The sequence below is a fragment of the Anser anser genome (genome assembly GCF_964211835.1).
Source record: "Anser anser genome assembly, chromosome: 2".
NCBI lineage: Eukaryota > Metazoa > Chordata > Aves > Anseriformes > Anatidae > Anser > Anser anser.
In genome coordinates, this window is record NC_139721.1 from 131,622,343 (window position 1) to 131,635,452 (window position 13,110).

General features: G+C 38.3%; 1 protein-coding gene across 4 annotated transcripts in view; it reads right to left on the reverse strand.

The window, feature by feature from the left end:
- The window catches only part of LRRC72 (leucine rich repeat containing 72), a 37,463-nt gene extending 24,674 nt beyond the window's left edge, over nt 1–12,789 (reverse strand). Inside the window, exons 1-2 of one of the 4 annotated variants that reach the window (XM_083822881.1) lie at nt 12,463–12,789; nt 12,203–12,380 (exon numbers count right to left, since the gene is read on the reverse strand). In XM_083822881.1, the coding sequence (XP_083679007.1) occupies nt 12,203–12,261 (59 nt within the window). In that variant the 5' untranslated portion in view covers nt 12,262–12,380; nt 12,463–12,789. Of the gene's footprint in view, nt 1–472; nt 987–12,202 lie in introns of those variants that run through there. The other 3 variants (XM_083822879.1, XM_083822877.1, XM_083822875.1) reach the window with 3 other exon arrangements.
- Between the last annotated feature and the right edge of the window lie 321 nt (nt 12,790–13,110).

The following is a 13,110-nucleotide window of genomic DNA, read 5'->3' on the forward strand; positions in this document are numbered from 1 at the left end:
TGTTAGTCATGTAAGTAAAAATTTCTATACTCACTATGTGAAATCATGTTACTTACTAACATGGTTGGTATTTGTCTTAAAAACATATGCATTTTAAAAACTTTTAATACTACTTCCTAACAAAACTGACCACCTCATCCTTTTAAATAAAAACTGTTTCTTAAAGGATGATATCTTCAGAGCTCTCTAGATGTAGAAGTCAATAGTGTTCTTACTGATGTCAAATAGCAGTTTGCCTATTGATTTAGAGAAATCTTTGTTACTGGAGATCATTTTTTTTGTTTCATTACCTACAAATATTGAAACATCCCCTAACTTCTCATTTTCAAATAAAATCCTAATCATGATGGCTGTAAAAGTAATTTTCAGATATAAAATTCAGGTATTCTGTCTTAGTTTGGCAATCAGACTATTTACATGGTGCAAGACTGTGCCTTGCAGGGATACACCAAAGCAGCTCTAAATGAATTACCTTGGGTATTGCAAGCTCTGTAACCATTGGTGGCCCCTAAATGCTTCCTGAGGAACAACAAGGATTCAGGAAACCTGATCAGACAACATAGGCATTCCTGTAAAATAATAAGAGTAATTTTAAAAGTGTAATAACTTAATTGTGCAATTAATGCTGTGGAGATATAACATGGAAAATGCATGGTCTGTAGTGAATTCATATTGTAATATATGAAATATCTGCAAACGAAACTATGCTGATATTAAATAAAACTGAAGTCTGAAGAAGAGTTTGAGCATATACATATAAAAACTTGAAATGTACATTGACTCAGGGGCGAAGGAGTGCAGTCACAATACCAGAACTCTTAAAATTATTATCTTAATCATATATGAAGACTTAATTTGTATAAATTATGTTTATTGGCTACCTGGCACATTTCTTTGTGCCTTCTGCCCTGGGAAAAACCCTGACTCATCTGTCTCACGTTTTGGGATCCTATAACATCTGTATAGTTTGCCAAATCTATTCTAACCCAAGCTGTGAAAATGAATTACTGATACACTACGTTATTATTTTTATATTCTATTTTATTCTATTCTCTATTCTTATTCTCTGACAATTACCACATACTCAGAACTGTAGCTAAGCTAAAGGCACTAGAGTAGCTAAGGATACTAAAAGAGGATCAAATGACATCTCACCACTGTAGTGCATATCAGAAGTAATGAATGTATTAATTCTCAGTTGTCTCTTGAATCCGTGTACATGGAAAAGGCCACCATTACAATACTGTCCTGCATAGAAAGGACTGGAAGAGACTTTCTAAATCAAGTCCACTATTTTCCTCTTTCACGACTGTTTCTATTTTTAATTTCTTGCCTTCATGCTTGAGAAAAAGGGAGCAGGTAGTGTTGAATGATGAAGTATTCAAGAAGGTGCTTGAAGAACACCTTCGTAAACTGAGACATTTTCACAGACTATATAGCTGTGATTTACTTTAGAGGGTTTTCTACAGCTGGTAGGCATGGTGATTTAACTTATGTAGGAATGGCTTAATAAATTCAAATTAAAGATTTCTTATGATCGTGATGCCATTTCTCATATTATTATCTTGCACTGATATGTAGGGGCATTGTATGTAGAGACAATGTATATAGAGAGGCATTGTATGTAGAGGCATGACATGTATAGTGATATCTACTGGAATTATGTGGGCCCAAGACTAACACGGATATGTGTTCAAGTTCATAAAACTGTTTGAGGGCGAAAAATACTGGAGAATATGTTTGTAAAAGCTGTAGGGAACTCTAACAAGTAACAGTCATTGTAGCAAAGCACAATTTGAATCCAATGTGGATGCTTTGGACTGTTAAGCACAGAGGAAATTCTAACACCACATGAACTATAAAGAGCTTTATGTAACTGCTTGGACGTATAGGCACACTAGTATGCTTGAGAAATTGTCTCTCAGTCTGAGTTTGTGATTTGTCATCTCAGAGAGCTTTTCTTCTACCTTCTTACAGTTTGGTATATAAACACTATTTTCATCCATAATGCATCTTTGTCCTCTTCTAAATATATTTGATAATTGTTCCAACACCACAGTAAGCTAACTTCTGGTGAGTTCTAGGGGGTTTTATTAGCAAAAAGTAGCACTTCATGACTGGACAATTTCTAAGCACCAGCTGAAGTATTTGCAATCCATTTACCGTATTTATATTTCCCCAGGCTCCCACTAGTTTGATTCCTTCTTAGACAAATGTTTCCAGTAGCTGCAGGTGTTAGTGCTACCTGATTGTTTGCCTTGAGGAAACAGAAGATTTGATGTTAGTTAAAGGTTATTGATAGAAGGAAGCTCCCTCTTTTGTGTGTCTGATTATTGATGAGAAGGAAAAGCTTTTTATTAAAAGCTGTATATCAGATGTGATGAAAAAAAAATGCCACACATACATACAAAGGACTGGCTTTTGTTATTTTATCTCATTCAAGGTGATAAGAAGATTTTCACCTAGAAAATACTACTTAAATATATTGTTTTGTTAAAACTAAAACTTTTGGGGGAAGTTCTAGTGATCTGAGAAACTTACATCACTTCAGAATGGAAAGGATAATTGTAAGATCTGAACTTTTTGGTAAAAAATACTACTTTGAAACAAACCATTTAACACAAATATTTTAAAGGTTATGTTCAACAAGGATGTATTTCAGAATTTTGAAGGACTTTCGTGAAATGGAGTGGATGTTTTCTAGTTATTTATGTCTTCACCATCAGTAATAACTAAAGTCTGATCCTGCTTGTCATAATTCTGTTTTCCAAGGCCTCTAGCATTTTGTCAGACAGTTCAGAATACAGTTTGGGTTTATTTACCTTCTAATTATTGTATCTCAAAATTCTCTTTCCTGGTTACAACAAAAATCATAGATTAAATTTAAAGTAGAATGCTGTAAAAATTAGCATTGGTTCAGTTTAACTGGGTAATTTTATATATATATATAAACCCTGGTTAAACTAGTCTGCATAATCAAGAAGAAAGGAATTTATCTAGAAGGATACTCAATTTAATCAATTTTTCCATTTTTTCATCTAAGCAAAGAATATATATTCCATAAAATTCATGTCAAACTATCTGTTCCTATATTTACAAAATTTTGGTTCTCAATCTGATGCATTTTTACTTTTCAGATTCTGGGGAAGTAACAAACATCCATTCTTTGAAAATCCTCTGGCCCATGTTACTTCCTAGTTCATTCTATATATCAAGGAATTTAGTTTTTGCACTATGTTCCAGACTCCTCTATTTGAACTGTGAATATACCTAAGGGTATACCAAGAACCCAGCTCTCCTGACACAGCTGGTGAGCGAGCCAACTAGGGACGGTCACCCACTCGACCGCTTGTTTGTAAATACAGAAGGACTTGTGGGTGATGTGAAGGTTGGAGGCCATCTTGAGCACACTGATCACGAATTAATAGAGTTTTTGATTATTGGAACAGTAAGGAGGGAGGTTAGAAGAACTGCCACCCTGGACTTCCAGAGGGCAGACTTCGGCCTGTTAGACTGGTTGGAGGAGTCCCTTGGGAGGCAGTTCTGAAGGGCAAAGGAGTCCAGGAAGGCTGGGTGCTCTTCAAGAGGGAAATCCTAAAGGCTCAGGAGCAGGCCATCCCCACATGCTGAAAGATAAGCTGGTGTGGAAGAAGACTGGCCTGGCTGAACAGAGCGCTGTAGCTAGAACTCAGGAAGAAAAAGAGGGTTTGTGACCTTAGGAAGAAGGGGGCAGGCCACTCAGGAGGACTACTAAGATGTCATGAGGCTGTGCAGGGGCAAAATTAGAAGAGCCAAAGCCCAACTTGAGCTCAATCTGGTTATTACTCTTAAAGACAATATTTATTTTTATTTTTTTTATAAGTACATAAATAAGAAAAAGAGGACTAAAGAGAATCTCCACCCTTTATTGGATGTAGGGGGAAACAGTGACAAGAGATGAGGAAAAGGCTGAGGTACTTAATGCCTTCTTTGCCTCAGTTTTTAGCAGCAAGACCAGTTGTCCTCCAGGTACTCAGGGCCCTGAGCTGGTAGATAGGGACAGGGAGCAGAAAGAAGCCCTCATAATCCACAAGGAAATGGTTAGTGACCTGCTAAACCACTTAGATGTATGCAAGTCTATGGGGCCAGATATTATCCACCCGAGGGTACTGAGGGAGCTGGCTCAAGTGCTTGCCAAGACACTTTTCATCATTTATCATCAGACCTGGCTATCAGCAGAGGTCCCAGTTGACTGGCAACTAGCAAATGTGATGGCCATCCAAAGGAAGGACCGCAAGGAGGATCCAGGAAACCACAGGCCTGTCAGTCTGACCTTGGCGCCAGGGAAGTGCATGGAGTAGATTATCCTGAGTGCCATCACGTAGCACCTACAGGGCAACCAGGTGATCAGGCCCAGTCAGCATGGGTTTATCAAAGGCAGGTCCTGCTTGACAAACCTGATCTCCTATGACAAGGCGTCGCGCTTAGTGGATGAGGGAAGGGCTGTGGATGTGGTCTCTCTAGAATTCAGTAAAGCTTTTGACCCAGTAAGGCTTCCCACAGCATTCTTCTGAAGAAGCTGGCTGTTCAAGGCCTGTATGGGCATACGCTTCACTGGGCAAAAAACTGTCTGGGTGGCCGGGCCCAAAGAGTCGTGGTGAATGGAGTTAAACCCAGCTGGAGGCAGGTCAGTAGTGGTGTCCCTCAGGGCTTAGTACTGGGGCCAGTTCTCTTCCATATCTTTCCAATGATCTGGACAAGGGGATTGAGCACACCCTCAGTAAGTTTGCAGATGACACCAAGTTGGGTGTGGGTGTTGATCTGCTCAAGTGTAGGAGGGCTCTGCAGAGGGATCTGGATAGGCTGGACCGATGGGCTGAGGCCAATTGTATGAGGTTCAACAAGGCTGAGTACTGGGTTTTGTACTTGGGGCACAACAACCTCACGCAATGCTACAGGCTGGTGAAGAGTGGCTGGAAAGCTGCCTGGCACAAAGGGACCTGGGGGTGTTGGTCCATAGCTGGCTGAATGTGAGCCAGCAGCGTGCTCGGGTGGCCAAGAAGGCCAACAGCATCCTGGCTTGTGTCAGAAATAGTGTGGCTAGCAGGACTAGAGAAGTGATTGTCTCCCTGTACTTTGCTCTGGTGAGACCAAACCTCAAATACTGTGTTCAGTTTTGGGCCCCTCGCTGCAAGGACATTGAGGTGCCAGAGCCAGACCTTACCACTCTCTACAACTACCCCAACAGAGGTCGTAGTGGGATGGAGGTTGATCTCCCAAGCAAGAAGTGATAGGACAAGGGGAAATGGCCTTAAGTTGTGCCAGGGGAGGTTTAGGTTGGATATTAGGAGAAATTTCTTTACTGAAAGGGTTGTGCAGCATTGGAACAGGCTGTCCATAGAAGTGGTTGAGTCACCATCCATGGAGGTCTTCAAGAAACGTGTAGATTTAGAACTTAGCAGGATGGCTTGCTTAGTGGTGGACTTTGGTACTAGGTTAAAGGTTGGACTAGATGATCTTAGAGGTCTTTTCCAACCTGAATGGTCCTATGATTCAACGGACTGTATTAATTCTTTAGCCTCAGTTACTGACATCCCCAAGCTAATACATTTGGGATGAAATTAGGGATCTCTAAGAAAATTCTCCACTATTGCAGTTTACCCTTGGTTCTTTGGGTCATATGCAGTTCCAGCAAATTTTTAAAAATTAATGTTTAGCAATCTAATTGCCTGAGAAAGCTGATTTAACTCTAGACCTATGGATAGCTTTTAAATCTATTTCTTGGTTTCAGCTTGAAAGACAACAAAAAAAATGTACCGTTTCTGAAACTACACTTAATATACATAAATGCCTTAATTACAATATTCTGTATGGTCAGGAATACAATATTGCCCAGTCTGCACTGGGGTAGTTGTCTACAAATTTCCCTGTGTCTGACAGTGCATTGCTCAGAATTTACTGGGGGTGAATCTTCATCTGCAAGGTGTTTATACAGAACCAGCTTATCCTTCAGAATGTTCTAAAACATGTTTTATTTGAACAGTAACAACTACTAGATCTTGTGTTTTAAAATGCTAATGTGAGGTCACTAGTAGGCAATGCTGTAACTCCAGAATGGATGGGCTTGTAGTTAAATACTATTTTCTCCCAAAAAATCACTACTAAAAACAAAACAAACAAACAAGAAAACAATGAAACCACACAAACAATCTAAACTGCTATTCATTGCAAATGGTTTTCTGGTTTTCCTTTGTTTTTTACTCTATTATTGTGCAAACCACATAAAGAGTTTTGGCATAGTATGCGAGGACAAAGAATTAAATAGCACACACTGCACCATTTTCTCTGACCATCTTCCACGCTGCCCAAAAGAAATAGCTGCAACAAACGTAGGAAGCAGTTCTGCAGAATTCTCACAGATCTTCAGAAATAACTCAAATGGCTATTTGGAGCTGGTACCAGAGAGATTCCCCAGTGAATGTCAGAAATTTTGATGCCATTTTGTGTCACAAGAATAGTGGAGGAATGGTAGACAAGAAGGAAGAAAAAATTAAGATGTAGAATCACAGAGATGTAAAGGTAAGAAAAATAATTAGAAATAAATGCCCCCATCTTAACAATCCCATTATGAAATTTAACTGCGTGAAAATGAGAGGGAAGCAATGCTGTGCTTCAGTGGCACCTTCACCCAGGAAAGATTCACTCCTTTTTAGATTCATAGAATCATAAAGCGGTTTGGGTTGGAAGGGCCCTTAAGGATCATCCAGTACCAACCCCCATCTGTGGGCTGGGACACTTTGTGCTAGATCAGGTTGCTCAAAGCCCCATCCAGCCTGACCTTGAGCACTTACAGGGATGGGACATCCACCACTTCTCTGCCCACAGCTTCCAGTAGTTCCTCACCACCCTCATAGTAAAGAATTTCCTCCTTATGTTTAATCTATATCTCCCCATTTTTAGCTTAAAGTCATTACCCTTGCCCTATCCCTACACCCCCGGACAACGAGTCCCTCCCCACCTTTCCTGCAGGCCCCCTTTAGGCACTGGAAGGCCGCTGTAAGGTCTCCCCAGAGCCTTCTCTTCTCCAGGCTGAACAACCCCAACTCTCTCAGCCTGTCTGCATAGGAGAGGTGCTCCAGCCCTCTGATCATCCTTGTGGCCCTCCTCTGGACTTGTTCTAATACTTCCATGTACTTCTTGTGCTGAGGGCCCCAGATCTAGCACTCACAAGTAAAAGACCTTGGGCTAGATTTGAAAGGGAGACATATGAGTCTAAATGGGAGACATGAGTCTGAGACTAAAACTCAGTAATGCTATACCCGACTCCTGGAAACCACTCTCATTTAGAGAAATTCAGAATTTCAAGTGAGTCTGTCATACACAAAGCTTTGGAAAAGTTAGGTATCTAGGAGGTGATTAACTAAAATCAGTTTGCAGGGCATGGTGTAAACTAAGATAGTCAACAGAAAACGCAGTCTGCAGCTGTGACTTCTGTGGGAGTTAGGTGCCCAAACCATCCCAGTGCCTATAAGGAATGAAGGAGAGAATATTTGGAGGTAATACTTGGGCAGGAGCACTGTACTCAGTGGGACTTTTTCTGTCCCGGACACAGCATCAGCACAATGTACCAGTCACATCAATCTTTTTGTCTGCATCTTCTCCTGAGAAGGTCTTCTGTGTCCCAAATCCAATGTGCAGAGGGCTCCAGATAACTCCCCTACCAGATTTGCTGCAAGAATTTCAATCTAAGCCTTGTGTGAGCATAATGTAACTGCAGTGTACTGTACTATAATCTACTGCAATGGTGAGGCTATTCCACTTAACATTTTTTTTTTCCCGGTTTTGTTGACAACAAAACTATTCCCTTGAAAGAGAATTGTGTGTGGCTGGTGGTACCTTTGCCTTGGCCTGGGATAGCCTCTTTGCCTTTCATACAGGTAAAAGCTTGTTACACAGTTCCCTTAAAGAAAGATCAACCATTTTAGGAGAGTAAGTCTCAAAACTGTTCTGGGATATCTAGATACATTGCAGTTGTTTGTTTGTTTGTTTGTTCGTATTGTTGGTGGTGGTGTGTTTTTATTTTTTTATTTTTTTTTTGGTAATCCCAGCAACCAAAATTAATCTCATTACTTCGTTTGAAAAGATAGTTTCATCAATAGATACTGAAGTTTTATATAAATGAAATTATTTTTATCCCTGTTTTATAAAAGCACAGAATTCTAAAAGCACAGAATGGCAGTGACAGAAATAAAATTTAGATCTACTGGCTCTCAAATCTATGCCCAAATAACAAATCTCCTTGCAATTAGAAATAAATAATAATAATAATAATAAAAAGTTGATGTAAAGATATATTAATAATCTGCTTTTAGAAACTTTTAAAAAACTTAACGGCACTCAGTGAAATTTGAGAAGAATTTTTTGAAGAAAATTTTCAGTGCCTGAAAAACGGTCTGTTAAAAGTGATCCTACATTCTTGCTTGACTGGGACACTCACAGAATATATCAACTGTTTCCATGTTCCATAAGAAATTTTAAAAGGCCTTTTTATTCCAAATTTTGGTTCACTGGTTTTCAGAGAGAGAACATACTCTCCCTCAGCTTGTTCTTTGTCAAAGTGAATCTGGTCATTCTTCTTGAAAGATGTCTCTAGGTTTAATACTACCTTTTGAGACAATTTCTAAATGGGAACAGTTCTGTATTTTCTCAGCCTCATAAACTAAAAAGACATTTTTCTTTATTTCCTTTATATCTCATTTTGAGAGGGCAGATAGCTTGCTATAAGAAAATACAAGAAAGTCTTGAAGTTGAATTGAATCCAAGTCCATACTGTAAGAATATATTTTCATATTTATATGACAAAGACACAACTTAGACAAATAAGCAATTTTAATTGAAAAATGCTGACAAGATCCTAACTATTTGGACTGTGCAATCTGTTTTTGATTTTGGACATAAAAGGGTCTTAATTTTATAGAAAAGACATGATGTGACTGTATTATTCAAAGTTCTCAATTGTCAATATAAATATTATGATCTTGTTCAACAGTGAGGGGATTGTATTCGTTTTGGCAATACTCAAAATGCAATCAACCATAGATTATGAGTGCCTTTAGACACTGTGCAATGATGCATAAAACCAATCAATTATCCTTTTTGGCTAGGTTGATCTGGCACTGAGACTGGAAACCTGTTCTATTGTGAATTGTATGCACCTCAAAAATACATACAAACTATTTTGTTGTTTCTGTTTGCTTAATTAATATGCATGACATTCCTAGTTATGCTGGGCATGGGAATCTTTATCACCCAATTTTCACATGTCCTACTTCTATGAAATTTATCTAGGAATGAAATAAACCCAGTTTATTTATCACTCCTTAGAACCTTGTTGTATGTATCCGCTTGTCTCAGCCTCATGTGGTACTACACCAAGTGAATGTGTGCAGCACAGAGCTCACAACTGTACAGCATACCATGAGATTTTTGCAGTGTTTTGAACTCCACATGAAAGTAAAGGACTAAATGTGTTTGTGGTCAGATTCCCTGAAGAATTACTTGAATTATTTTGTCAGTATAGGTCAGTTTGGATCTTTGCCACTGCTGCTATTTGTAATCCTCATCAGAAAAAAAGACAACTGTGCCAAACTCTGCATCCTGTCAATCTGCTTATATGAAATTCAGCAGCATCAAGAAATTTTTTCTATGCTATAGAGTGGCCTCCCACAGAGGAACAAAGGAGTCAGAGAAAGATATCATATTCTTTGAGCTTCCTACACATCACTCTGCTTTATATGAAATGGTCAAAATCCCTCTCTTCTTAGCTAAATTAGCAGGTTCATTTAATTCTTGATTCCAATCAGCAATCCAGTTCATCATTACATTAAAAATGGCACATGCCATTTTATCACAACAGTAGGTCTTAGAAGTTTTCTCCACATTCCTTAGTATGTGTTGCATTTAGAGGATGCTCCCTTCAGTCATACTATTACTATCCTGACAGTCTAGTCATTGTTATTCAGGAGGACTTCTTGATGCTTATCTGCAAGTTGTTCGAACTTGTCAAGAAGATCACATAGCGATGACCTTGAAATCAGAATGAATGAGGCCTTTGTGTTCTATAAATCAAAAACAATCAACACAATGCTTGCATTTTTCTCCTGGGAGAAAAGAAGTTAGCTACCTGTGGCCGTAAGCTTCTGCACTAGTAGATAATATTTGTAATTAATGCAGAACTAAACCCTTAACATATGAGGTGGAAAACACGTGCCTCAAATGAAGGAAAATTTTCAAAACTAGTGTTCAGCAGAAGTTGTTAGAGTGGGAGAAATACTGAGTGTCAGAGAAGGTAGTGAATATATATGATTCAAAGTCTTTGAGGAAAACTTTAAAGACATTCCAGAAGAGCCTAACATAATTTAAAGTTCTGTAGATAGATACATGCATTAAAGGAATAACCAAGTAGCACATTAGAGAAAAGTGCAAGTATTATTGAAACACAGCAAAATATATTTATGCTTAGCTTGTTATAGCAAAAAATATGGTACTTCTCAAAATTTTAAATTTGGAGTTAATGAATAGCATTACATATAAAATAGTAGCTGGAAATTAGAAAGGAAAAAATCAAACTATATTCCCCAGGTATGAATTCTTGTGAACCCTTAGGAATAAGAACGAAAATTATCACCTTGATAATATGGAAACCTTCAGTATTCTTTTCAGCAGTATAACAGTTTGATCCCAGAATACACTGAGAAAAAAAAAAAAAATGTCTTGGCATTCTGCATAACAACATAAAGCTCTATGGGCAACTGAAATGAATTAGGGACTGAGCAGCTACCTTCTGAGGAGAAACTGAAAAAGCTGGGACTCCAGCAGTGAAAGGAGAAGGCTGGGGAGAAAAGTGATGAAAATAGTGGTTAAAGCAGAACCACTAGTTCACTGCATCCCATAATACGAGAAGTTGTTGAAAATAATAGGACAGCAGCTTAAAACATATCAAACGAAGCATTTCTTTAAACACAAGGTAGTGGGCTTCTGGAATTTATTGTCACATGAGACTGTAGAAGCAAACACTGACAGCAGGTTCAAAAAGGGATTAGACAAATAAGGGATATCTCCATAGGGTAGGGATGTGTTTCTCATGTCCATAATACAATAATGGTGTGTCAAGTGAAAGAGGAATGGACCTCTGAAAATGATGGGGCTCTTTACTCACCATGGATAGACTCTCCTATTGCCACTGCTGAAGGCCAAAAACTGAGCTGGAGGGACCTTTGTTTTGACCTAGTCAGGCCTTTCTTACGTTCTTAATGTGAAACTAAGAGCTCTGTTTAAATGCAAGCGTCAATCTGATAGGCATTACTAATCCTAAAAGTGACTATAAAGCTTGAATAGTTAAATTTGTTCTTAATAAATCAGTGTCGCTTATCTTGACCTCATAAATGTCTAAACTGGGTATTCCTAGTAAAAACAATTCCAGTAAATGATGTCCTCTCTTTACAGGAATGTTGCTGCTTTCTGAATTTTAAGAATTTATGTTTATCTTAAATATATGGCTTGTTTATTTTAAGATTCTATATCGTATCACACAAAGTGAAAGTACTACGTGGTTGTATGCATTTACAAATTTACAGCCAGCCTTAACCTATAAACTATCATACATGTATTACAGATCATTAGAACTATAGTTGGTGCCAATAATATTTCCCATCAATAACACTCTGCTTTATTTTTACATTTATGATGTAGAAAGGTCCAGGCTATAAAATTTGTGGGTTATTTGGCATAAAAAAGAGCTGATCGTGTGAGGTTTTGCTGAGGATGAACTTACAAAAGAGCAGTAGATTTTCAGCACATCAGCTATAATTATACACAGATGCAATTCTTTCTCCCTCTGTTATTTTAACTTTTAGAAAAGACACCCTATCTTTTTGTCTGGTTGCTTCAAGAGAAATATAAAAGTAGCAGACAAAATATGTTTTTCAAGCACATGTGTAACATGACTATCAGTAATCTTGTCTTCCAAATACTAAAGAAATTGAGTAAAATAACCCTGCTTCTAGAGAAATCCCTCAAAACATTCATCCTGCCACACCAAGAGAAAACAAAACAAAACAAAACAAAAAAGACAAATGTTCTAAAATGAATCGTTCTGGACTCTGTTTGACTAAAGAGAAAAGGTTTGGTTCAGGACTTTTTACTCAATGACTAAATCACATACCTTTGAGCCATGTAATGAATCTTCAGGTGCAGAGAAGCCTGCCTGATCTCTGTTTCCATTTTGAAGTTCACTTTGTGATGGACTGGTTTCCAGTAAGATTCACAAAGCCCACCTAGGCTGTGCTCTGCAGCGAGGTCCAAGCGAGTCACATGAAGTCTACATTCATAAGTAGTGCAGGCTAATAAGAAAGGATTTGAAGTGTTTGTGTTGAGAGCTCAACATCCACAACACATATATCAGGCAAGTTTAGTATTTCTAACCTGGTCCTGTAGATGGAGAGCGTTAGGTGTGCTTTTGGAGCGTATCTTCTGGTTTAATCTCACCCAAAAAGAATCTCATCCCTGTGCTTTGAGACTGCTTTATGATGTGAATGAAAGCATGGTAAGTTCCACAGAAGCACATGCTAAAATGCTAATGCTGAAATGCACCCATGGGAATCATCAACATTCAACATGAGTTAGAATTCAGTACTTTCGGCACAAAGGTCTTACATGGTATGCGTTACTTTCTAAAGAGTAAGTAGGTCATGTTGGGGAGGGATTTGCATCTGAATAGTTCTTTAACCTTCCCTTATTACAAGACCGGTTAAGGCTAGGGAAACTGTTGGGTATCTGAGCAAATATGAACTTCAAGGAACAAAAAAAAACTTGTTTGCAAATATAAATATTTGCTTTAACTACAGTTATCCACCAGATGGTGTCCCACAACATACCGTTCAGGAACTGCCTGAAAGAATGAGGAATGGTTCTACATCTATATTTCACAGTTACCAACACTGGAGTTTTGAAACTCATAAATATTTTTCAATACTTGAACATTCAAGGGCAAATATAAAATTTTATCAAAATGCCATATCTGGAAAAATCATGGTGAAAGGTGCTTTTTATTGGTGCAGTACCTTGTGCCCA